This window comes from Manduca sexta, chromosome 1, assembly GCF_014839805.1.
Source record: "Manduca sexta isolate Smith_Timp_Sample1 chromosome 1, JHU_Msex_v1.0, whole genome shotgun sequence".
Classification (NCBI taxonomy): Eukaryota; Metazoa; Arthropoda; class Insecta; order Lepidoptera; family Sphingidae; genus Manduca; species Manduca sexta.
The window spans coordinates 5,395,869-5,414,981 of NC_051115.1; the positions used below are offsets into that span (position 1 = coordinate 5,395,869).

Consider the following 19,113-nt stretch of genomic DNA (forward strand, 5'->3'; position numbering starts at 1 on the left):
CTTGAATAGTTATTGTGAGAATATAAATACGCCTAATGTAGCCATTTTATAATGATACTGAGTATATTTAAGAAGTGGGTAAAGAACTTTTGTAAATAGTACATAACTCAATGTAAAATTGAAATTAATAAAAAAGAATGTTCGTTTAAATACAAAATTACCGCTCAAAATTATCAAGTTTTAAATATAGATTTACTGAATTAAATATTGAGCTTTTAAGCCGCATACAAAAAATGTTGCCAATCCACGAATCCAAAAACTACCTCAATCAAACAAACGTTTCAAAAATACATTATAGAAATATCAGACGATTCTTACATTATTATCTTTGTATATAAATAAAATAGTATTCGTATAAAATAATTACAAAAGTTTTACAAAAATCTTATAGATGCGATACTGATGTGTGTATTATTGCTTATAAATTTCTTTTTTTAAATTAATATTGCACCTAAAGTTGGCGACGATTGATTCAAATTTAGAACATTTTCGTTCCGTGAAGTTTTTGATTAAGATTTTCGATTACTTGAGTTTCCGAAGATATCAGCAATTATTTTAAATTTAAATTCGTCATTGAAGTTGTGTAATAAATATAAAACCATACTACTATATTATATTACCAGATGAATGTAGCATTTGTATTTTGTTATTAATGGCAAGACGCATACATTCGAGACTTCTAGTGACGGCTCTGAGGTAAATTAAAAAACACGCTTGTATTTGCAAAATTATAAGATAAATGGACACGTCAACTTTAAAACTTTCCGATTTAGACAATCACTAATAATTACCTTTTACATTTTTGCATATCGTTGAAAATTGAATACTTCATAACATAGAGCAAACAGTATTTCAAATTGGCTCCACTCATTCAAATTTGAATCAATCGTGCCTAAAACAAATAGAAATAAGTAGAAAACGCCTTAACTAAACATTTAGGTAGGTACAAGGTTATTATTCTAGATAGCTGTATCACTAACACACATTATTGCTTAATATTAAATACCTACGTAATAAATTCATTTATACGGATGTTTTAAAAAAGTAATGACTAGTGTACCAAAGGTACGTTACATGGCAATACTAAACGTCTAATAAATGGCGCCAATTATTTGAATTTCGAAAGTGGTGGGGTAACACATCAATTAACTTTTTTATTGATTACTAACTTTTACTTTTCAGATGAACAGAGTACACAGATTAAAAACCCAAACACACCTCTTACTTTTCTAAAGTTATGTGTGAAAGAAAACTGAAGAAACCTGCATACCTGAGAAGTTCTCTATAGGAATTTCGAGGGTGTGTGAAGTGCGCCCATACTAGGGCAGCGTAGTGGACTAAGGCCTAATCCCTCTGGGTAATAGAGGAGGCCCGTGCCCAACACTGGAACAGTATACAATACTGGGCTATATTTATATGCGACACTACCACCCATTACAACCAATAGAAACACCACACGAATTTTGAAAATTAAATCACTCCACATTTTACTAAGCTCATTAAACTGAGATTATATGTTAGTTCTCATATGCCCAGTAATCTATACATATTATAAAACAAAGTCCTCCAAATCTGTCTGTCTGTTTCTCAAAATATACTAAACGGATTTATGTAAAATTGTTACTAAAAAATTTCATTTCTCGAGCAAGGTTTAGGTTAAAAGTACATTACGGTTTTTGTAAATTGACTGAAATATAACGATTACTGTTGAAGAGGTTGTAAAAACTGTCGTGGGTCGGGATTTACGCGGGAAAACTTTGTGGCACATTGATTTTCACGGGAAAACCCGCGTTTACAGATAGTTATTAATACATTTCTTATATAAAATATGAATGTATGTAAGGATGTTTTATCAATGAAGCCCCATATTTTCAAACTCGCTACTACTCGCAAGGGAATCAAAACCTAAAGGGTACTTCCAGTCGACCTAGAATCTTGAAACTTGGCATGAAGCAGTGTTTTATAGCACATATAAAGAACAAATTCCAAAAACCTCTTTTTTATAACTTTGTCTTTAATTTATGCTTCTCCAGCTTTCCATATTGTAATGTTATGGATTTCATTTTGCAATAAAAATACCATAACTATGACTCGATTGTCGTGATGGGTGATCTTTTACTTATATACCTACAGGTTTGCATGGAACCCTCGGTGCGCGAGTCCTCCTCGCACTTGGCCGGTTTTAAAAGAACTTGTATATTGTGTTACCCCACAATACTTCCAAAAGACATAATTCTTCACGCTTGATAGTCTACGTTCAAAATCAGCTGGAGATTAAGAAAATCTCTGTAATATTAAGACCACAATATTTATTAACCGATTGACGTAGAAAACAAAAGAATTTTCAGGAAATTTGGATCACCACACGTAATAGTTTGGTCAGGAAAGGAAATGTGGTAACTAAACTAGGAATTAACGTTACGATATCTTATTACAGATTTTTTCTGCTATAAATGTAATATTCATATAGGGGCCGTTCAAGTATTACGTAACCCAGTTTAGGGGGGGGGGGGGTGTCTTGTAAAACGTTACGATGCGTTACAGGGGCGGGAGGGGGGTCTCCAAAAAGCGTTATGTAACATTGTTTTTTTTTAATTTTAAAACAATAAAAAAGGTATTTTGCGTAAAATAATTGTGAATATTAGAAAAAAACTTTACGAGTTACATAACTTTTGGAGCGAGGATGGGGGGTTAAAAAATCTTCAAAAATTGCGTTACGTAATACTTGAACGGCCCCTTAAGAAAAAAATAGTCTTAAATCTGCTGGAAAACCTATTACACAGGGTCATTTTGACATTGAGTTCCTAAATGAAACCACATAATGGTCTTCACCTTTGCTGACATTTTGTCAAAAATTATCGGGTATTCTTACGAAATATCCTCGTTTTAGTTTTTTGATTTTTTCATCATTTTGTAGTTTAATACGAATATGGCTAGCAGTGAGTGTATTTCTGACTGAATGTATGATGTTGCCGCTGTAATGAATTATCCTAGAGTAGTAGTAGTGGCATTAGGGCGCATAAAATTTAAATTACTTTCTGTTAATATTTATTTTGTTGGAAACTTACACTTTTTTATTTTACATCTACGACTCAAGCAACTTATTGTAGTGTTATTTCCAAGTATATAAGTATGTGGTTTCATTCAGTAACGCGATGTCAAGATGACCCTGTATAAATGTGTCCCCAATATTGTAACATTTCTAACCTTTCCTGATATATTGTATAACGTGTGGTGATATTACCAAAACAATCTGTTACAAAGCGAACGGAGACGCTCCTATATTGTACATGAACCAAATTATTCTAGTAAGTTTAAGGAAAATAATTCTGCAGCAATGTGTATGAGGTATCGTTCGAGGCAGATGACATTTTAAATAATATCAAATGTTAGTCGAAAACAACACGGTTTTACTCACGTATAAAAAGTAGTCGGAATCGCCGATCAGTTTCGACCTATTAAGTTAATATCAAATGTGTTTGATGCTTTTTATGTTTGCGAATGTTTGATATCGAAATAAAATGTCGGATTTTATTGTGTTTTTTAAAATTTACTACCGTTTTGATTGAGGTCGGATGATCAACACCTCAGTCCTCGTGACCATGAAGGCTGCAGTCTTCGAAACGTCGGGGGAAAATTATAATATACAAAACTGGGATAAAATCCGAAAAAAATGTTTTATTACGTTTATAATAAATTATGACGCAGTATGAAGGAAGGTTAAATTTTATGTTCAATACCTAAATATAGTCACATTATATGATAAAGCAACGTAAAAGATCTTCCAAGAAGTCATATTTAAACTGTAATGGTATGAAATAATTTTTAGTATTGGGAATAGGGTATATTCCTACGTTTGATTTTGTATATTTTCTATATGTTACAGCAAATAACACAAAAAATGGAGCCCCGTCTGTTAAAACTGCATCAAAATTGGTTAAGAAATAAGCCAGTAATTCATATTTCAAATAATGCAATGTGCGTGGTGGGGATATCGCTCCATCTCATTCTTTCACGCGCGCATAATTTCCGATGACGTCACTTGTGCATATTGCGCTTCTTTTCAAGTTTCTTGACACACCTTCTACCGAAGCTCAAAAGCTTATAACTTGTTGATTTTTAACCGGATGTTAATAATTCTTTTTGTTTAGAATTAATATGATATAAATTTTTATAAAAGAACAAAATGAGTCAAATAGCCCATAACGGCTATTTTCATCATTACTTAGAAACATTAAGACTTCATAGAGGACTCTAACATAGGGAATCGTCAACCTATTCAAACTACGCGACGTCATTTGTTATTTATTTTTGAATGATATTCGATAAAATCTATTTATGTCCAGTAAAGCTTTGTAATACTAATATTTCAGAACATCTGCCTCGAACAATCAACATGTCATATCAGCTAGGGAAACAGTCTATAAACGCTGTCACAACACTTCAAAAGCTTATAATAAAACATCATTGGTGTTACAATCGTTTTACGATTAAATTACCAAATGGTAGTATGGTAGAAAGTTTTTCGAATGGCAACACAAGTAAGCTATTATTAAATTTGGAACGCTGGTTGGCTGTGAAGGCGGGAGACGACGGCATAAATAGCTAGAACACAGGTGAGGGACGTCAGTTGGATTTTGGGCGCGGCGGAGAACATTGGGGTGAGCTCGTCCGCGTGCGCCGAGTGTGGGCCGCCTAGCGTGTGGAACTGGAAGATATCGCTGACCTGTGAACAAGAGGCGTAGGTTATAACTCACAAACAGTGATGTAACATTATCGCGATATGATATTAATTTAGTATTAAAATCAGTAACAGTGGCCGTCATTTTAAATTTCTTTGTTTTAAGGCCTTTCAATATTGATATCTGAGCGTGTTTGTCTTCACAAAAGACATTCTGACTTTGGATTCGTCATATTAATCAATTTTGAATTATATCAATTTTGAAGTCAATGCGCCCTAATACAAAAACATTCAAAATGGCGCAATTTTTTTATTTTTCATTGGATCTGTCCTTTGTGACCATTGGCACATTGATATATCGATTTTGAAGCCAATTGGCCTTAAAACAAAGAAATTCAAAATGGCGGCCGCCTTTGTCAATTCTAACACGTGTTTTACATAATTTAGGTACCATTGATCCATGATGAAAAAATAAATAATATCAAAATTCGTCATCATCATCAGCCTATATCTTTGTCCACTGCTGGAGATAGGTCTCCTCCAATATGCACCATTTCACCCTGTCTTCGACCTGTCGCATCCAGTTCTTACCAGCGACAGCAGATCGTCACTCCACCTCGCTGGAGGGCGTCCTACACTACGTTCGCAAAAAAAAACAATTTTTCAATATTCGTACTAAAATAATTTTAATAATAATAATAATATCAGCCCTGTATTATATACTGTCCCACTGTTGGGCACGGGCCTCCTCTACTACTGAGAGGCAATAGGCCTTAGTCCACCACGCTGGCCAAGTGCGGTAAAATAATTTTAAGGTGTAAAATTGTATTTAATTGTATTTTCGCTCCACCCACCTCATTCCACCCGTATCTGTTCTTGGCCTGCACGATGGCCTCGTACACAGCGGCGGGCTGCAGCCCACGCAGCTCGTGCGCCACGCGGTGCGTCAGCGCGCCGCGCGACTCCGGCGGCGGCAGCACCACGTCGTGCCACCGCCCCGGCTGCTGGAACGTCTCGTTCATCTGCGATGGAGGGGAAATTTAGGCCCGTATCCACTGGTATTAAGGTGGTACTTATGGTGCAGGCAACCAAAACAATTCGGTGAGTCTTTGAGGATCGTAGGTACGGAAGAGACAACTGCCCGCAGGATACGGCTTAACATACGTTCGAATTCTGCCTAGCTTGGGATGAAGAGCGCAGCGCTATCAGATCAATTGTCGGAGACTTCTCGCTGGTAGCTGTAGTCGCTTCCATAGTTACGAGAAATTAGACTATGAAGGTTACAGTCTTCGAAATATCAGCCGAAAATTAAAATATATAAAAACCGCGTTAAAATTCGTAAAATAGTCAAAAATATGTTTTATGAAGATATTTTTTATTTAGAATGCCCTTTTGCCATCATCTGTGCAATTTCAGCTGAATATCTCACCGCCAACTGCCGGTACAGCAGCCGCAGCTCGTCCAGCGGCGGGTAGCTGTCCACGGCGAAGGCCAGCGTGTAGACGGTGTTGGAGCGCGCTAGCGGAGGCGAGGTAAAGCGCGCAGGCCCGGGCCGGCCTGACACCTCCACGTGCTGCCGCGCGCGACCCAGGCTGTTGTCCGCCACGCAGCTGCAAACAAGACAATTTAAATCATTTAAAGACTCCAAGTCCACGATAGCTAGTTGGGAATGGAGCGGTCTGTCTAGACAGATGTCTGGCGGATCAAAACCAAGCAACGACTCCTCGAAGTAAGAGCGTCGCTGCTGATATCACACTTAAGAAAGAAATTGAGTGTCATCTATTGGTACGGCCCAATGGTCGTAGGACATCTTGACTGCGACCAGTTCCGAGTTCCGACTAATGATTTCTACCTAGCCGAATTTCAGCCACGGCGACCAATCTCAAAGTGATCAAGTGTGGGCGCAATATACAGGTGCACTCTCTGTTCCTTCTTATAGTTCGATGAGACGGCTTGACATGACCGGAGAGAGATCAGGCGCAGGACCAACGGCTTTACGTGCATGAGGCACGGGGGTATCACCGCCTACTTCCTGACTCCGAGCTGGGACTGATCAATTTTTAAGATGGAAAAACCCAGTCCCTTTTTTGACCGAAATCCTATCTCAGGACCTCAGCGCGGTCATACTCGTAGAACTACGCCACCAAGGCAGTCCAATTAATATAAAGGGAAGTATAGCTAACTCGATAAGTGTGTAGGTTGAAGTAGCAATGGGCTGGCTATATATGTTGCAGAACAGATAACCGCTTGAATAAGCGTATTCTGGAATGGAGACTTCGTCTTGGCAAACGTAGCGTGGGACGCCCTCGGCCAGATGGCGGGACGAATTACACAAGAGGGCAGCGACTGGATGCATAAAGCAGCAGACCGGGCTCTGGCGTACCTTGGGAGAGGCTTATGTAGCGACAGCGTCGCACATGGTATCACGTAGGTGCTTGGCTGAGTATTAACTCACGTACGACACGTACCACATCAGTATATAAGCACCATTTGTACATAGAATAAACCAAATACCAGCTCGTGTTTCTTACGAGTGTCTCATTCCGTCTTGCTACTCAATTAATGGCAAAGCTTATGTCCAGCAGTGGACTGCGAAGGGCTGATGACGATGATAGTCAATCCAATATGTCCCTTACCTGTAATTGCCGAAGTCTTCAGGCTGCACATTGGCTATGAGCAGCGTGTGGTTGTTCCCCCGGGCCGACATGGTGACGCGCTCCGACGCGCTCAGAGGAAACGAGTTCTGGTACCACGATACCTTGGAAAACATATACTATGTATAAGCGATACAATATTAATTAACGTGATTTTATGGGTTGTATTAATACAAATCTTATTTTTGAGTATGTTCTTAAGTGGAAATTTAACGTATTGAATTATACAATAAAAAAAACTTGAGCTTTCACTTGAGCGCCTGTAGTCAGCTGAGACAGCGCTTCTTAAAACAAACTCGCTGTCAAAAAGTTGTGACTTGACATATCACATGAATTGTATTTTTAACAACCAGATTCTTAGCAGTAAATCACAATCTAGTCTATAAGACTAATAAGCAATACAATTCTAAGTTAATTTTCCAGGCTTTAAGCTTACTACAACTAAGAATAATGTTCTAGGCACTTTTTTAGAGTCTGGTAACATAAAAATAAACTCTTTGTTATATATAATTAGGACTAACACTATTATTTGATAATTTTAATTGTTTTTAATACGTGTTTATTAAACAGAGACCATCTTAAGATGTTGATTTTAACCTAATAGCGTCTTAGTTGATATCGCACCTCAGAGCGAAACTGAGGACGCCATATCGTATTGGATTGGATCTATTAAAAATTGATATTTTATAAACTAGACAATGCTCGCAAATGCGCGTGCGTGAAATATTTTTCTTGATATAAATAAAATAGTTTTATTGACAAATCTTTGGTATTTAAATTATCAAGGATCAATCTCTGCTTGAGTATTTCGAAGATACGCGAATTCGCTCACACTTGGTCAGCGTGGACTAAGGCCTAAGCCTTCTTAGTCGAGATGTCCCGAGACCAATAGGACAGTATATGATACAGGGCTGATATTATATTTGTTACCTCTGCTGGGGGATCTGCAAGCACAGTACAAAGAAGCTCAGCTCTGAATCCTTCTCCGGTGTGCACCCAGGACCTCTCCACTGTGATCTCTGGCGGGTCTGGAAAAGTATGGAATATAATTTTTTTTTTTTTTTTTAAATAGTGTAGTAGTTAATACTTAGCGGCGATAGCCTAGTTGGGTGTGGAACGGACTGCCGAGACGAATATCCGCAGGTTCAAATCACAAGGGCACACACCTCTGACTTCTAAAAAAAATCATGTGTGTATTCTTTGTGAATTTATCGTTCGCTTTAACGGTGAAGGAAAACATCGTGAGGAAACCTGCACATCTGAGAAGTTCTCTATAGGAATTTCGAGGGTGTGTGAAGTCTACCAATCCGCACTACGGCGTGGTGGACTAAGGCCTAATCCCTCTCAGTAGTAGAGGAGGCCCGTGCTCAGCAGTGGGCAAGTATATAATACAGGGCTGATATTATTATTATTATTAATACTTAAACTCTAGCTCTTGGTATAAAATACAATTTTTTTCATAAAATAAGGGAGTATCTGTAGCCGAACTAGGAAGAGCCTGTTTTTTGTTCTTCAGCGATTTTTCCTGGATATATTTATCTAATAGTGACAAATTTAATAACTATTTCATTATAAAAACTCACTTGTGTACAAGTTAAATTGGAGTGTATGTGGGGTAAAATCTTTGGTGGTAGACATCTTTGTGATCCAATGTTTTGTGTTTATCAACAGTTTATGGGCAGGTGAGACGCAAACAATGAGAATAGAGTTTGAGAAAAATCAAAAAAAAATTGATATTACTAATAGAGTTTTAGTTCGGACCCAACGAATTCGCCTCAATTTTTCCCAACGGTGTTGAAATCTCTTTTTGGGAAATCAGTTCAACGGTTCATCAGGACATCGTCAGACAGAATTACTTTCGAATTAATTAGATGTAAATATACTCACATAACGGTGAAGAAAAACATCGTGAGGAAACCTGCACATCTGAGAAGTTCTCTATAGGAATTTTGAAGGTGTGTGAAGTCTACCAATCCGCACTAGACAAGCGTGGTGGACTAAGACCTAATCCCTCTCAGTAGTAGAGGAGGCCCGTGCTCAGCAGTGAGCAAGTATATAATACAGGGATGATATTATTATATATTATTATACTCACAAAGCACTTGCAGCTGAAACTCCGTCACCACCGGGGGGCCGACCCCATTGTCAACAGTACACGCGTACACTCCGCTGTGGTGCCGCTCCAGGCGGGAGAGCTGGAGCTGAGGACCTTCGCCCAGCCGCGTACTGCTGTCATTCTGGAAGTAAAGCTTCTTGGCATTTATTGGATGCTATTGGGCATGTTGGAGAGGAAGGATGGGCGAGATATGTACGTGATGCATAGAGAATGAAGACGAAAGACAAAAGAGTAGTTGACTTTTCTTAAATAGATTTGAAAATGATATTCATCCAAATCTATCGAAAAGAATTTTCAAAGCAATAATAAATGAGAAAATTTAATAATGAATTATTCACTATCAATAGACCTAGTAGTAAATATTATGATTTACCCTAATACTAATAGTATAGCGTACCTTATCGAAATCAGATAACACACAACACTACCGCCATCTATTATTAAAAACACTAACCAGTTTGTGCCAAGTGACAGACGGCACGGGATTGCCGGCCGCGCGACATTCGAGCACAGTGGCGCCGCCGCGGCGCGCGGTTGCATGCCGAGATTCGGGGGACGCGCGAACACTTGGAGGCACGAGCACCTCTACCGTATGCACTTGGTCTCTTGCCACTCGATCTGATATTTGACAGACGTAATCTCCTGCATCCTGGAAGAAAGAGTTTTTATATTAAGCATTTTATACGAGCATGTTTTTATTACATAGATACGTTGTCCGAGCTCAATACTGGCAAGACGAAAGCAAGGTAATTGCCCGACATTCACTTATTCAACCTCCAAACAATGTCGCGGCTAGTCGGCTTACTAACTTTTTGTATTTATATAATTAAAATGCCTTCCTGTGATTTTAGACGATGTACAAATTATACTCCAATTGTGAATGAACAAACGTGTCACTTCATACGTTAGTCAAAGTGTACACTATTTAACTTATTTTTTAACTAATAAATGCATTTCATTCGACTGTCGTGGCGACGGGGCGGTTGACCCTCGGGCCCACTCGGGATCACTCGGGCCATATCAATGCGAGCTGCTAGGGCTGTACATGTGACTATAGTAAATACTGCGCTGTTTTTATATGCAATTTTGTTAGTGTATGACGCGTCTATTTGTAAATCGTCATTGGATCCCACTGCACCTTATGGTAAGTGGAGTTGACTCTAATAGAATGTCGAATGACAAGACATGATAACCCCTCGGCAGTCGACACAATTATGCCGGCATGTTGGAAACGTATACACAGGCTGATCCCGGAACGCGACACAATTACGCGGGTCACTATGGCGGGTTTTAAAGTTAAAGTTAAAGTTACGCAACAAACATGTATGATGGAATTATTCCTTTCAAAAAGTTCTAAAAAATCACTACATAGTATAAATATATTATAGAACAAAGTCCTCCTTCGCATCGATCTGCCTGTCTAAACGCAATTAACTTAACATTTTATTTATTTATTTGAAGTACTTCTACTATAAGTTTATAGTCATTATTAAACAAATACTTTGTATATTTGTTTCGAAAAATAAGCGCTGATAGCCTAGTTGCTTGTGGAACGGACTGCCGAGACGAATGTCCGCAGGTGCAAGTCCCAAGGGCACACACCTCTGACTTTTCTAAAAAAAATTGTGTGTATTCTTTGCGAATTATCGCTTGCTTTAACGGTGAAGGAAAACATCGTGAGGAAACCTGCATACCTGAGAAGTTCTCTATAGGAATTTCGAGGGTGTGTGAAGTCTACCAATCCGCACTACAGCGTGGTGGACTAAGGCCTAATCCCTCTCAGTAGTAGAGGAGGCCCGTGCCCAACAATGCTACAGTATATAATACAGGGCTGATGATGATGAAACAAATACTTTGTATATTTGTTTTGAAAAGTTAAAATTGATGAAGGCGAAGGAAGATAGAGAAGTATGCCAAAATCGTGCAAAGATGCAATACATATCCTGCCTACCCCTATGGAATAGAGGCGTGATACTATGTGTGTATTTTGTCACAACACAATGAATTATAAAAACTGTAAAGTCTATAATGGTATTTAACTTTTAAAAAGGAACCTCATTTCTGTTTCAAATAAAGTAGTCAGATCCGAAAATTTATTTTAAAAGGATAATGCTTCCAATTGCCATAATAACATTAGGTGGGGGCAGGGAGGGATTTGGCGCGCGTTGTGGGGGTCATGACCGCTCTAAGTCTAGTTTTAGTTCACAAGTCTTTTAATTATGAGTTATATAAAGCACTATTTTGTTGCTAGTAAGATATATGTTATATCCATTCGGATAGCGACCACTGTACACAAGATAAACCTCGCCATAATGGCTCACGTAAGTGTGTCGCGTTCCGAAAACAGCCTGTGTATATCCAGTTCCAACAGGCCGGCACAATTGTGTCGACTGTCGAGGGGTGACCATCTCTCGTCATTTCTATTGCACAGTTTCAAGGTGTTGGTTTTTCTACTGTTTATTAGTCGTATCGCTTACAATCAGACGAACGGCGGGCAGGTTCGTCATTTAAAGCAATAAAAAAAGGCTTGGAGGCAGTTATAAATCAGTTTATTTGTATTTTAAGCATAAATATTAGTTTTAATGTAAATTAGGTTGCTGTCCCTCTTAATGAGTGGTGATTTGAGATATGAGAGCATAGTTGGAATAGGTTAGATTAGGTTATAGCCAGTATAAATTAGCACATTTCATATTAATTTTACTAATCTTTGAAATTAACCTAGAGCGTTTGTTTATAATATACTAGCTTTTAACTACGAGTCCGCCCGCAAAAAAAGTATTTCTCGGTAACACTCAAGAGTAATATTATTGAAAAAAATTACCAATTAGTGAAAAAAAAATATGTAAAGTGCCACGCAGTTTGTATTGTTGTGTTTCACATCCTCCACTACAACTCCTGTAAGCCAGGATCAGAAGTAGCACGCATTTTATGACACCGAGCGATGAAGCTCGGCGAGTCTTAGGGAAAACTAATATGTCATTATCCCGCAACGAAATTAATCAAATAAAAAGATAGGGAGTTGGAAATGTCCTCTTCCCTCCATAGCAATGCGGGTGACAAAATAATGATCTAAGGAGGCGTTTTAACCTCAAGGATAGGGACGTTTACAACTAGATAAGCTAGTTATAAAGCACCACGGATAAAATTAAAAGAAAGAGTTCTATAACATCACACTCAACAAAAGTAAAAAAGTGGACACAAGAGTTTTATTATAACATTTCTTGCTTGAATTGTCTTAATATCTATAACAAATGACCCCCAAAACCACCCAACGCCGTCCCATCGTATAAAATTTTTCTAAGCCGTCAGAAATGCTAAACACCACCCTAAAAGCTAATTGTCCGTTGACTTACGGTAATGGCGGAGTGCTCGTTATTTTTTATAACCTCAAATACCAAGATTTCGCGCCTTTTTCATGTACGTTTGGCGGGAATTTTGTAATTTTATAACACGCTAGAATTTATGTGGGAACTTGGTAACGTTATGTGGTGTTTTAAAGTTATTTGGTGTTATTGCTTGACTAGGATAAACAATCATTCGTTGTTCGTTGAAATATGGAAATTATTTCTTGTACATACAATGCGGAAAGTGGGTGAACCCAATGACGTTTTACAAATAGACGCGTCATAGACTAACAAAATTGTATATAAAAACAGCGCACTATTTACTATAGTCACATACCTGTACAGCCCTAGCAGCTCGCATTGATACGGCCCGAGCGTCGACTGCCGTGAACATCTAGTTTATTGATCTCTGGTCACCATGACAGTCGAATAAAATGCATTTATTAGTTAAAAATAAGTTAGTAAGCGGACTAGCCGTGACAGTGGTTGGAGGTTGATTTAGTGAATGTCGGGTAATTACCTTGCTTTCGTCTTGCCAATATTTAGCTGGGACAACGTATCTATGTAATAAAAACATCTTAAGGTGCACCAGCTCCGCCTCTGCCTACCACTTCGGAAAAAAAGACGGGAGTGTACATTCTATACATATAAAACTAAGTCTCCAATGATCGATTTTCTCAAAATTTACTAAACGGATTTTTGTACGGTTTACTAAAAGATAGTGCCATTCTTGATGAAGGTTCAGGTTAATAGTACATTACGGTTTTATGTAAATTGAAATATAACGATTAATATTGAAGAGGTCGCGTGTTTGTAAAAAATCTCGTGGGTTTTACGCGGGATAAATGTTTGACACACTGATTTTAACGAGAAGCCACGGGCATGGCTATATAAGGTTACAAATAGTTTGCAGTTTACGTACCTGCGGCCCGACGTCTGTGATCTGCAAGTTGTAACCATCAACCAGCCTGAATCTCTCGTCCCTCGTCACCATGAGGCTCGCAGCCGTGAGCACTGCAGGACCTCTCCTCCACAGCAACACCAGCGAACCTGCACAATGAATTAGCAATGAGTTTATGATTTGTTCTTTCGAAATTGAACTAGTTTTTGGATTTTATTTGGGTTTTTTATAATTTTCTATCGATTTTTCGAAGATTGTAGCTTGCGTGGTCGCGGAGCGGACTGTGATTTTATTTATTTATTGAACCAACAAAGTGAACATCATTACAGTCATAAAAAACAATACTCCAAGTTACATATGGTAGATGCCACCTCAATTATAGGTACAAATGACAAGCTTATACAGACAGCAGCCAAAAAATAAATATAATAAAATTGAGCCAAGATTAAGAAAGAAATAATACACCATAATTGTTACTGTTAAGCTTAAAGTACAATTACATATTCTGTTCCTACCATAATTTTAGATAAAATAAATTTAATTAGTCACATCGAATACAAGGTGAGTAGGCCTTACCGATTATCAATTTCAAGTTGATTTTAAAACTGTAAAGACTATTCGAAAATATATCAATTTAATTTTCGTCGTGCACCTACATGTTACAGTTATAATTTATTTTAAAAGGATAAATAAAAACACAAAGCAATAACTAAAGCTATTTAGAAGCCATGGTAAAATAGCTACATTATTACTATATTATCTTATGGCTTGGATAAGGTGACAGAAAGAGATGCATACTTATTCACGCATTAGAAATTTATAAGGTTGTCGCCAGTTGACGCCACTTATTTATTCTAGTAATATCTCATATGCGCGGTGACCTTCCCACGCGTATGAGATTCAACACCAATGAACTTACCCAGGTTCTGCACCTGACATGGCAGCAGCAGTGTGTCTCCAACAACAGTCCTGAACGAATGTCCCCGAGACAGGAATCTAGGGCCGTCATCTGTAACAAACAAGGATGATGAAAATCTTTTAATTATTTTTTGTTAACAAGCGCTAATACCTGGCATTGATATTGTTTTTTTTTTGTATTACGAGAATTTCCCGCCCTCACACCCACTACAACTCCTGGAGGATCAGCAGTGGCACGCATGACATCGAGCGGTGAAGCTCGCCGAGTCTCAGGGAACACTTGTCATTATCCCGCAACGAAATTAATCAAATACAAAGATAAGGAGGAGTTGGAAATATTAATTGTCCACTTCCCTCCATAGCAATGCGGGTGACAAAATCATGGTCTAAGGAGGCGTTGTAACCTCAAGGATAGGGACGTTTACAACTAGATAAGCTAGTTATAAAGCACCACGGATAAAATTAAAAGAAAGAGTCCTATCACATTATTTTTTTTTTGTATTAGTCCGGAGTCTGGAATTGCGCTAGAGAGGCGATAGGCTCGCCCCCTATCACATCATGGGAAAGAACACATGAGTCGAAGAGTATTCCATGATTGCGCCTCTGCCTACCCACTTAGGAAAAAGGCGAAATATTCACCATGGCCGAATTCATTCTGCGAGGATCATCAATCTAAACATTAATAAATAAGTTTTAAAATTTGTGAATACGGCTGTCAGTTTATGGAATACAAAACTAAAGTCGGTTTTAAAGTAATATTTTTTACTTTATTCCGATCCACATTTCTCTGTCAGATGCATGCAGAAGTTTTTGAGAGATGGTATTGTTTGAAAAACTTGGTGAAACTCAGCCCGTTCTTTAGCTGGCTTATTCAATTTTTTTAATACTAGCTTCCGCCCGCAACTTCGCCCGCGTGGATTTCGGACTTCAAAAATGGAGGAGGTGCTCAATTTGTCGGGATATTTTTTTAATGTATGGTGGTATGCAGGTGGTGCGATTGTCCGGTTACTGTTTGATGATGGGATCCTGGTGAAATCGAAGGAACTCCTCTAATATTAAAGGCAAACCTATAACGACTTCGGTATTTTATATAGCATAGCTGTTGTCCGCGACTTCGTCCGCATTTCCGTCGTTTTTCGTAAAAAAAAGTAGCCTATGTCCTTCCTCACGGTTCAGTGGTTTTGATGTAACAGAAAGATTAACTTTCGTATTTTAGTAGGGAAATATAATATGTCAATCTACAATACTGTTGAAAATATCGCAATACGGAACCGCACAATATTATTGTTAATAGCTGTGCCCGCGACTCTGTCAGCGTGTAATTTCTTGCTTTTAATTCTTAAAATTCTTCTTGATACTTCTTCTTGATTATACATAAGGTACACTCTAGGTGCCAAGCAAGCCGCCTGCCTGTGCGTTCGCGACCTTATATATATACAAAAATAATCCTTATAGCATGATTCAGTATTCACGCGTGATGGCTTATTATTAGCGTATTTCATGTATAACTTTGGTGTTTCTATACCGATTTCTATGATTCTTTTTTATGGAGTATTTAATAATGTTAACTTTTTTAATTAGGGATGACTGAGAGTGTTATAAACGTAAGAGTAGACAAATATAATGAGAAAGCTTCGAACTGCTAAGCTATCGGGAGTTACACGTGTTATTGTGAGTCAACCATAAAAGATAGACATATGCTGTCGTGGGATATTTTTTACATAATTTTAAGGAGATCATTTCCGTCATACATGATTTCTGTGTAGCTTTAACCATTAAGGTTGCACACGCGACGGAAGCTTAAAAAATGGAGTAACTTCTCCCGTTTTCCCAACATTTCCCTTCACTGCTCTGCTCCTATTAATTGTAGCGTGATGAAAAGTATACTATAACCAGCACAGGAGTATGACAAATAATTGTACCAAGTTTCGTTAAAATCCGTCGAGTAGTTTTTGTTTCTATAACGGTTATACAGACAGACAGACAGACAGACAGACAGACAAAAATTTTACTAATTGCATTTTTGGCATCAGTATCGATCCCTAATCACCCCCTGATAGTTATTTTGGAAATATATTTCATGTACAGAATTGACCTCTCTACAGATTTATTATAAGTATAGATATAGATAGAAGATAGATATAGATAGATAGATAATATGTTTTTATTGCTTTGAATGATGAGACGAGCTTGCCGTTCGCCTGATGGTAAGCGATACGATCGGGAAACAGTAGAAACACTAACACCTTGAATTACAAAGTGTTTGGTATTCCACTGCACTCGCCATCCTGAGACATGAGATGTTAAGTCTCATTATGTCCAGTAGTTACACTGGCTACAATGTCCTTTAAACCGGAACACAACAGTGACTACTTGGCGGCAGAAATAGACATTGCGGTGGTACCTACTCAGACGGACTCTCACATATGAGAGACCTAGCACCAGTAAGTATGCACACGTTATATTGTCAATCTTTATGAAATATTGTCCGTTGCTCCGCCCGAGTGAAAGAGTTTTCCGGGATAAAAGTCCCGCTATATATTTTCCTGGGATAGGAAAAGGTCTATCGTAGTTTTTGAGTTTATCATTCAGACAGGCAAACAGATGTGGCGGGGGATATTTTTTTAATTTTAAGAGAAACAATTCTGTCATACTTGATTGTTGAGACTGGCAAGAGATGATTACCTCTCGGTAGTCGACAATATTATGCCGGTTTGTTCGAACCGGATACACAGACTGATCTCAAACCGCATTACATGGCATTTCTTTAGTAAATTTTTCAATTCGAATACTGGCAACACTCTTATCTGTAGTTTGTACAAATCTCAACCACCTTATTTTTTTCCGCCCCAAGTTTAATCTACAAAGAAATATCTTTATTAATAAATTAATAGAAGCAGAATCAAATTTTCCTAAATCAGTACCAGAATTATTGAAGAAGATATTTTATCGACCAATGTTCCAGTACGTGCGATCTACGATCGAAGAATTGTAATTTTTAGTTTAAAATTAGAAAACTTGCAACATGAATAATTCTAAGAAATTGTATTTTATGTAAGACAGGCTCAATGGACTTGTTTTCAGAGCCGTAATAAATAAATAAAAAAAAATAGTTCGTGCAAGAACGTGTCGCCGCCATGTTTGATTTGTAGTTCAACTAGATTTTCATACTTACACTTTTATATATGTATAACACTATATTTAATATGAATATATTTTTTAGGCTTGTTTCGTGTAACCAAAACCAAGATAAAATGGGGGACAGATGAATCATTCACAGTTTGTGGCATGATTTCCAAATGAAATATAAATAATGTTCAGATCGTTAGTGGTACTATATACTTGACAGTGTTGTTTAAGGCGATACCTCAAGGTCCATTTTCATACATTTTGTTTCGGCTTTAATCTGGGTAACTAAACAAGTATTGGCAAGTAAAGAATTTAAATTCACGTCTAGTTAGTGATTAGTTCTCGCAGTTGAAAGAAAAACGTAAAAATAATTAATAATCATGGATATTTCGGCCTTTAAAATTTAATATGACGAAATTTTAAAGGCAGAAATATCCATGATCCATGATTTTACATTTTTCTTTCAACTGCGAGAACTAATCACTAACTAGACGTGAATTTAAATTCTTTACTTGCCAATACTTGTTTAGTTACCCAGATTAAAGCCGAAACAAAATGTATGAAAATGGACCTTGAGGTATCGCCTTAAAAGTCCTTATTTTCTCCCATAAACATTTATTAGTTTAAGGACCTCCAACGAAGGATACACGGCATATAATAAATACAATGTCGTAGCATTTGTACAATTAGCAATGTGACGTGCCTCTTCAATTATACAGCACGCAAATTATATATTGGTACAGCGGCAAAAATAATAATATTAGTTATTAATATTATTTAGATATATAAGTAGAAACTTAAAACAGACATGTTATGCAAAAGAGCGTCATATTCTTCACTACATAGTATAAAACAAAGTCGCTTTCTCTGTCCCTATGTGTGCTTAAAAATTTAAGACTACGCAACGGATTTTGATGCGATTTTTTTAATAGATAGAGTGATTCAAGAGGAAGGTTTATATGTACAATAATAACATCCATTAAATAGTGAAGAAATACTGTTATTTTGTTATGTTATACCCGTGCGAAGCCAGAGCGGGCCGCTATGTTTTTATATACAACGTTCACAGTTTTTCTGTAGTGTATTTAGTATCAGCATTGCACCCGTGCGAAGCCGGGGCGGGTCGCTAGTCAGTAATAAAGTTTTAAATCAAATCAGTAATTTTAGCGTTGCCAACATTTTAGTCTATTTTATTTACTGCTTACAACTGTACTTTTACACATAACTCATCCACTACAGAAAACAAACGAAGTCAGCCGCGCGCAGTTCCGCCCCGGAGACGGTAAATTACTTGCGCCCCGGCGGGATGTAGGGGGTTGCGGAGGGAGCTGGTTCGTTTCCGACTGTGCCGCGATAATTGCTTATTGTTG

General features: G+C 37.7%; 1 protein-coding gene across 1 annotated transcript in view; it reads right to left on the bottom strand.

Annotated features, from left to right (window-relative positions):
• Nucleotides 1-3,672: 3,672 nt before the first annotated feature.
• Nucleotides 3,673-19,113, bottom strand: part of LOC115452390 (igLON family member 5) — a 107,641-nt gene continuing 92,200 nt past the window's right edge. The window contains exons 4-12 of the mRNA XM_037436390.1: nucleotides 14,616-14,705; nucleotides 13,718-13,845; nucleotides 9,906-10,100; nucleotides 9,431-9,572; nucleotides 8,266-8,363; nucleotides 7,318-7,439; nucleotides 6,111-6,291; nucleotides 5,536-5,703; nucleotides 3,673-4,726 (exon numbers count right to left, since the gene is read on the bottom strand). Of these exons, the coding sequence (XP_037292287.1) occupies nucleotides 4,553-4,726; nucleotides 5,536-5,703; nucleotides 6,111-6,291; nucleotides 7,318-7,439; nucleotides 8,266-8,363; nucleotides 9,431-9,572; nucleotides 9,906-10,100; nucleotides 13,718-13,845; nucleotides 14,616-14,705 (1,298 nt within the window). The 3' untranslated portion in view covers nucleotides 3,673-4,552. The remainder of the gene's footprint in view (nucleotides 4,727-5,535; nucleotides 5,704-6,110; nucleotides 6,292-7,317; nucleotides 7,440-8,265; nucleotides 8,364-9,430; nucleotides 9,573-9,905; nucleotides 10,101-13,717; nucleotides 13,846-14,615; nucleotides 14,706-19,113) is intronic.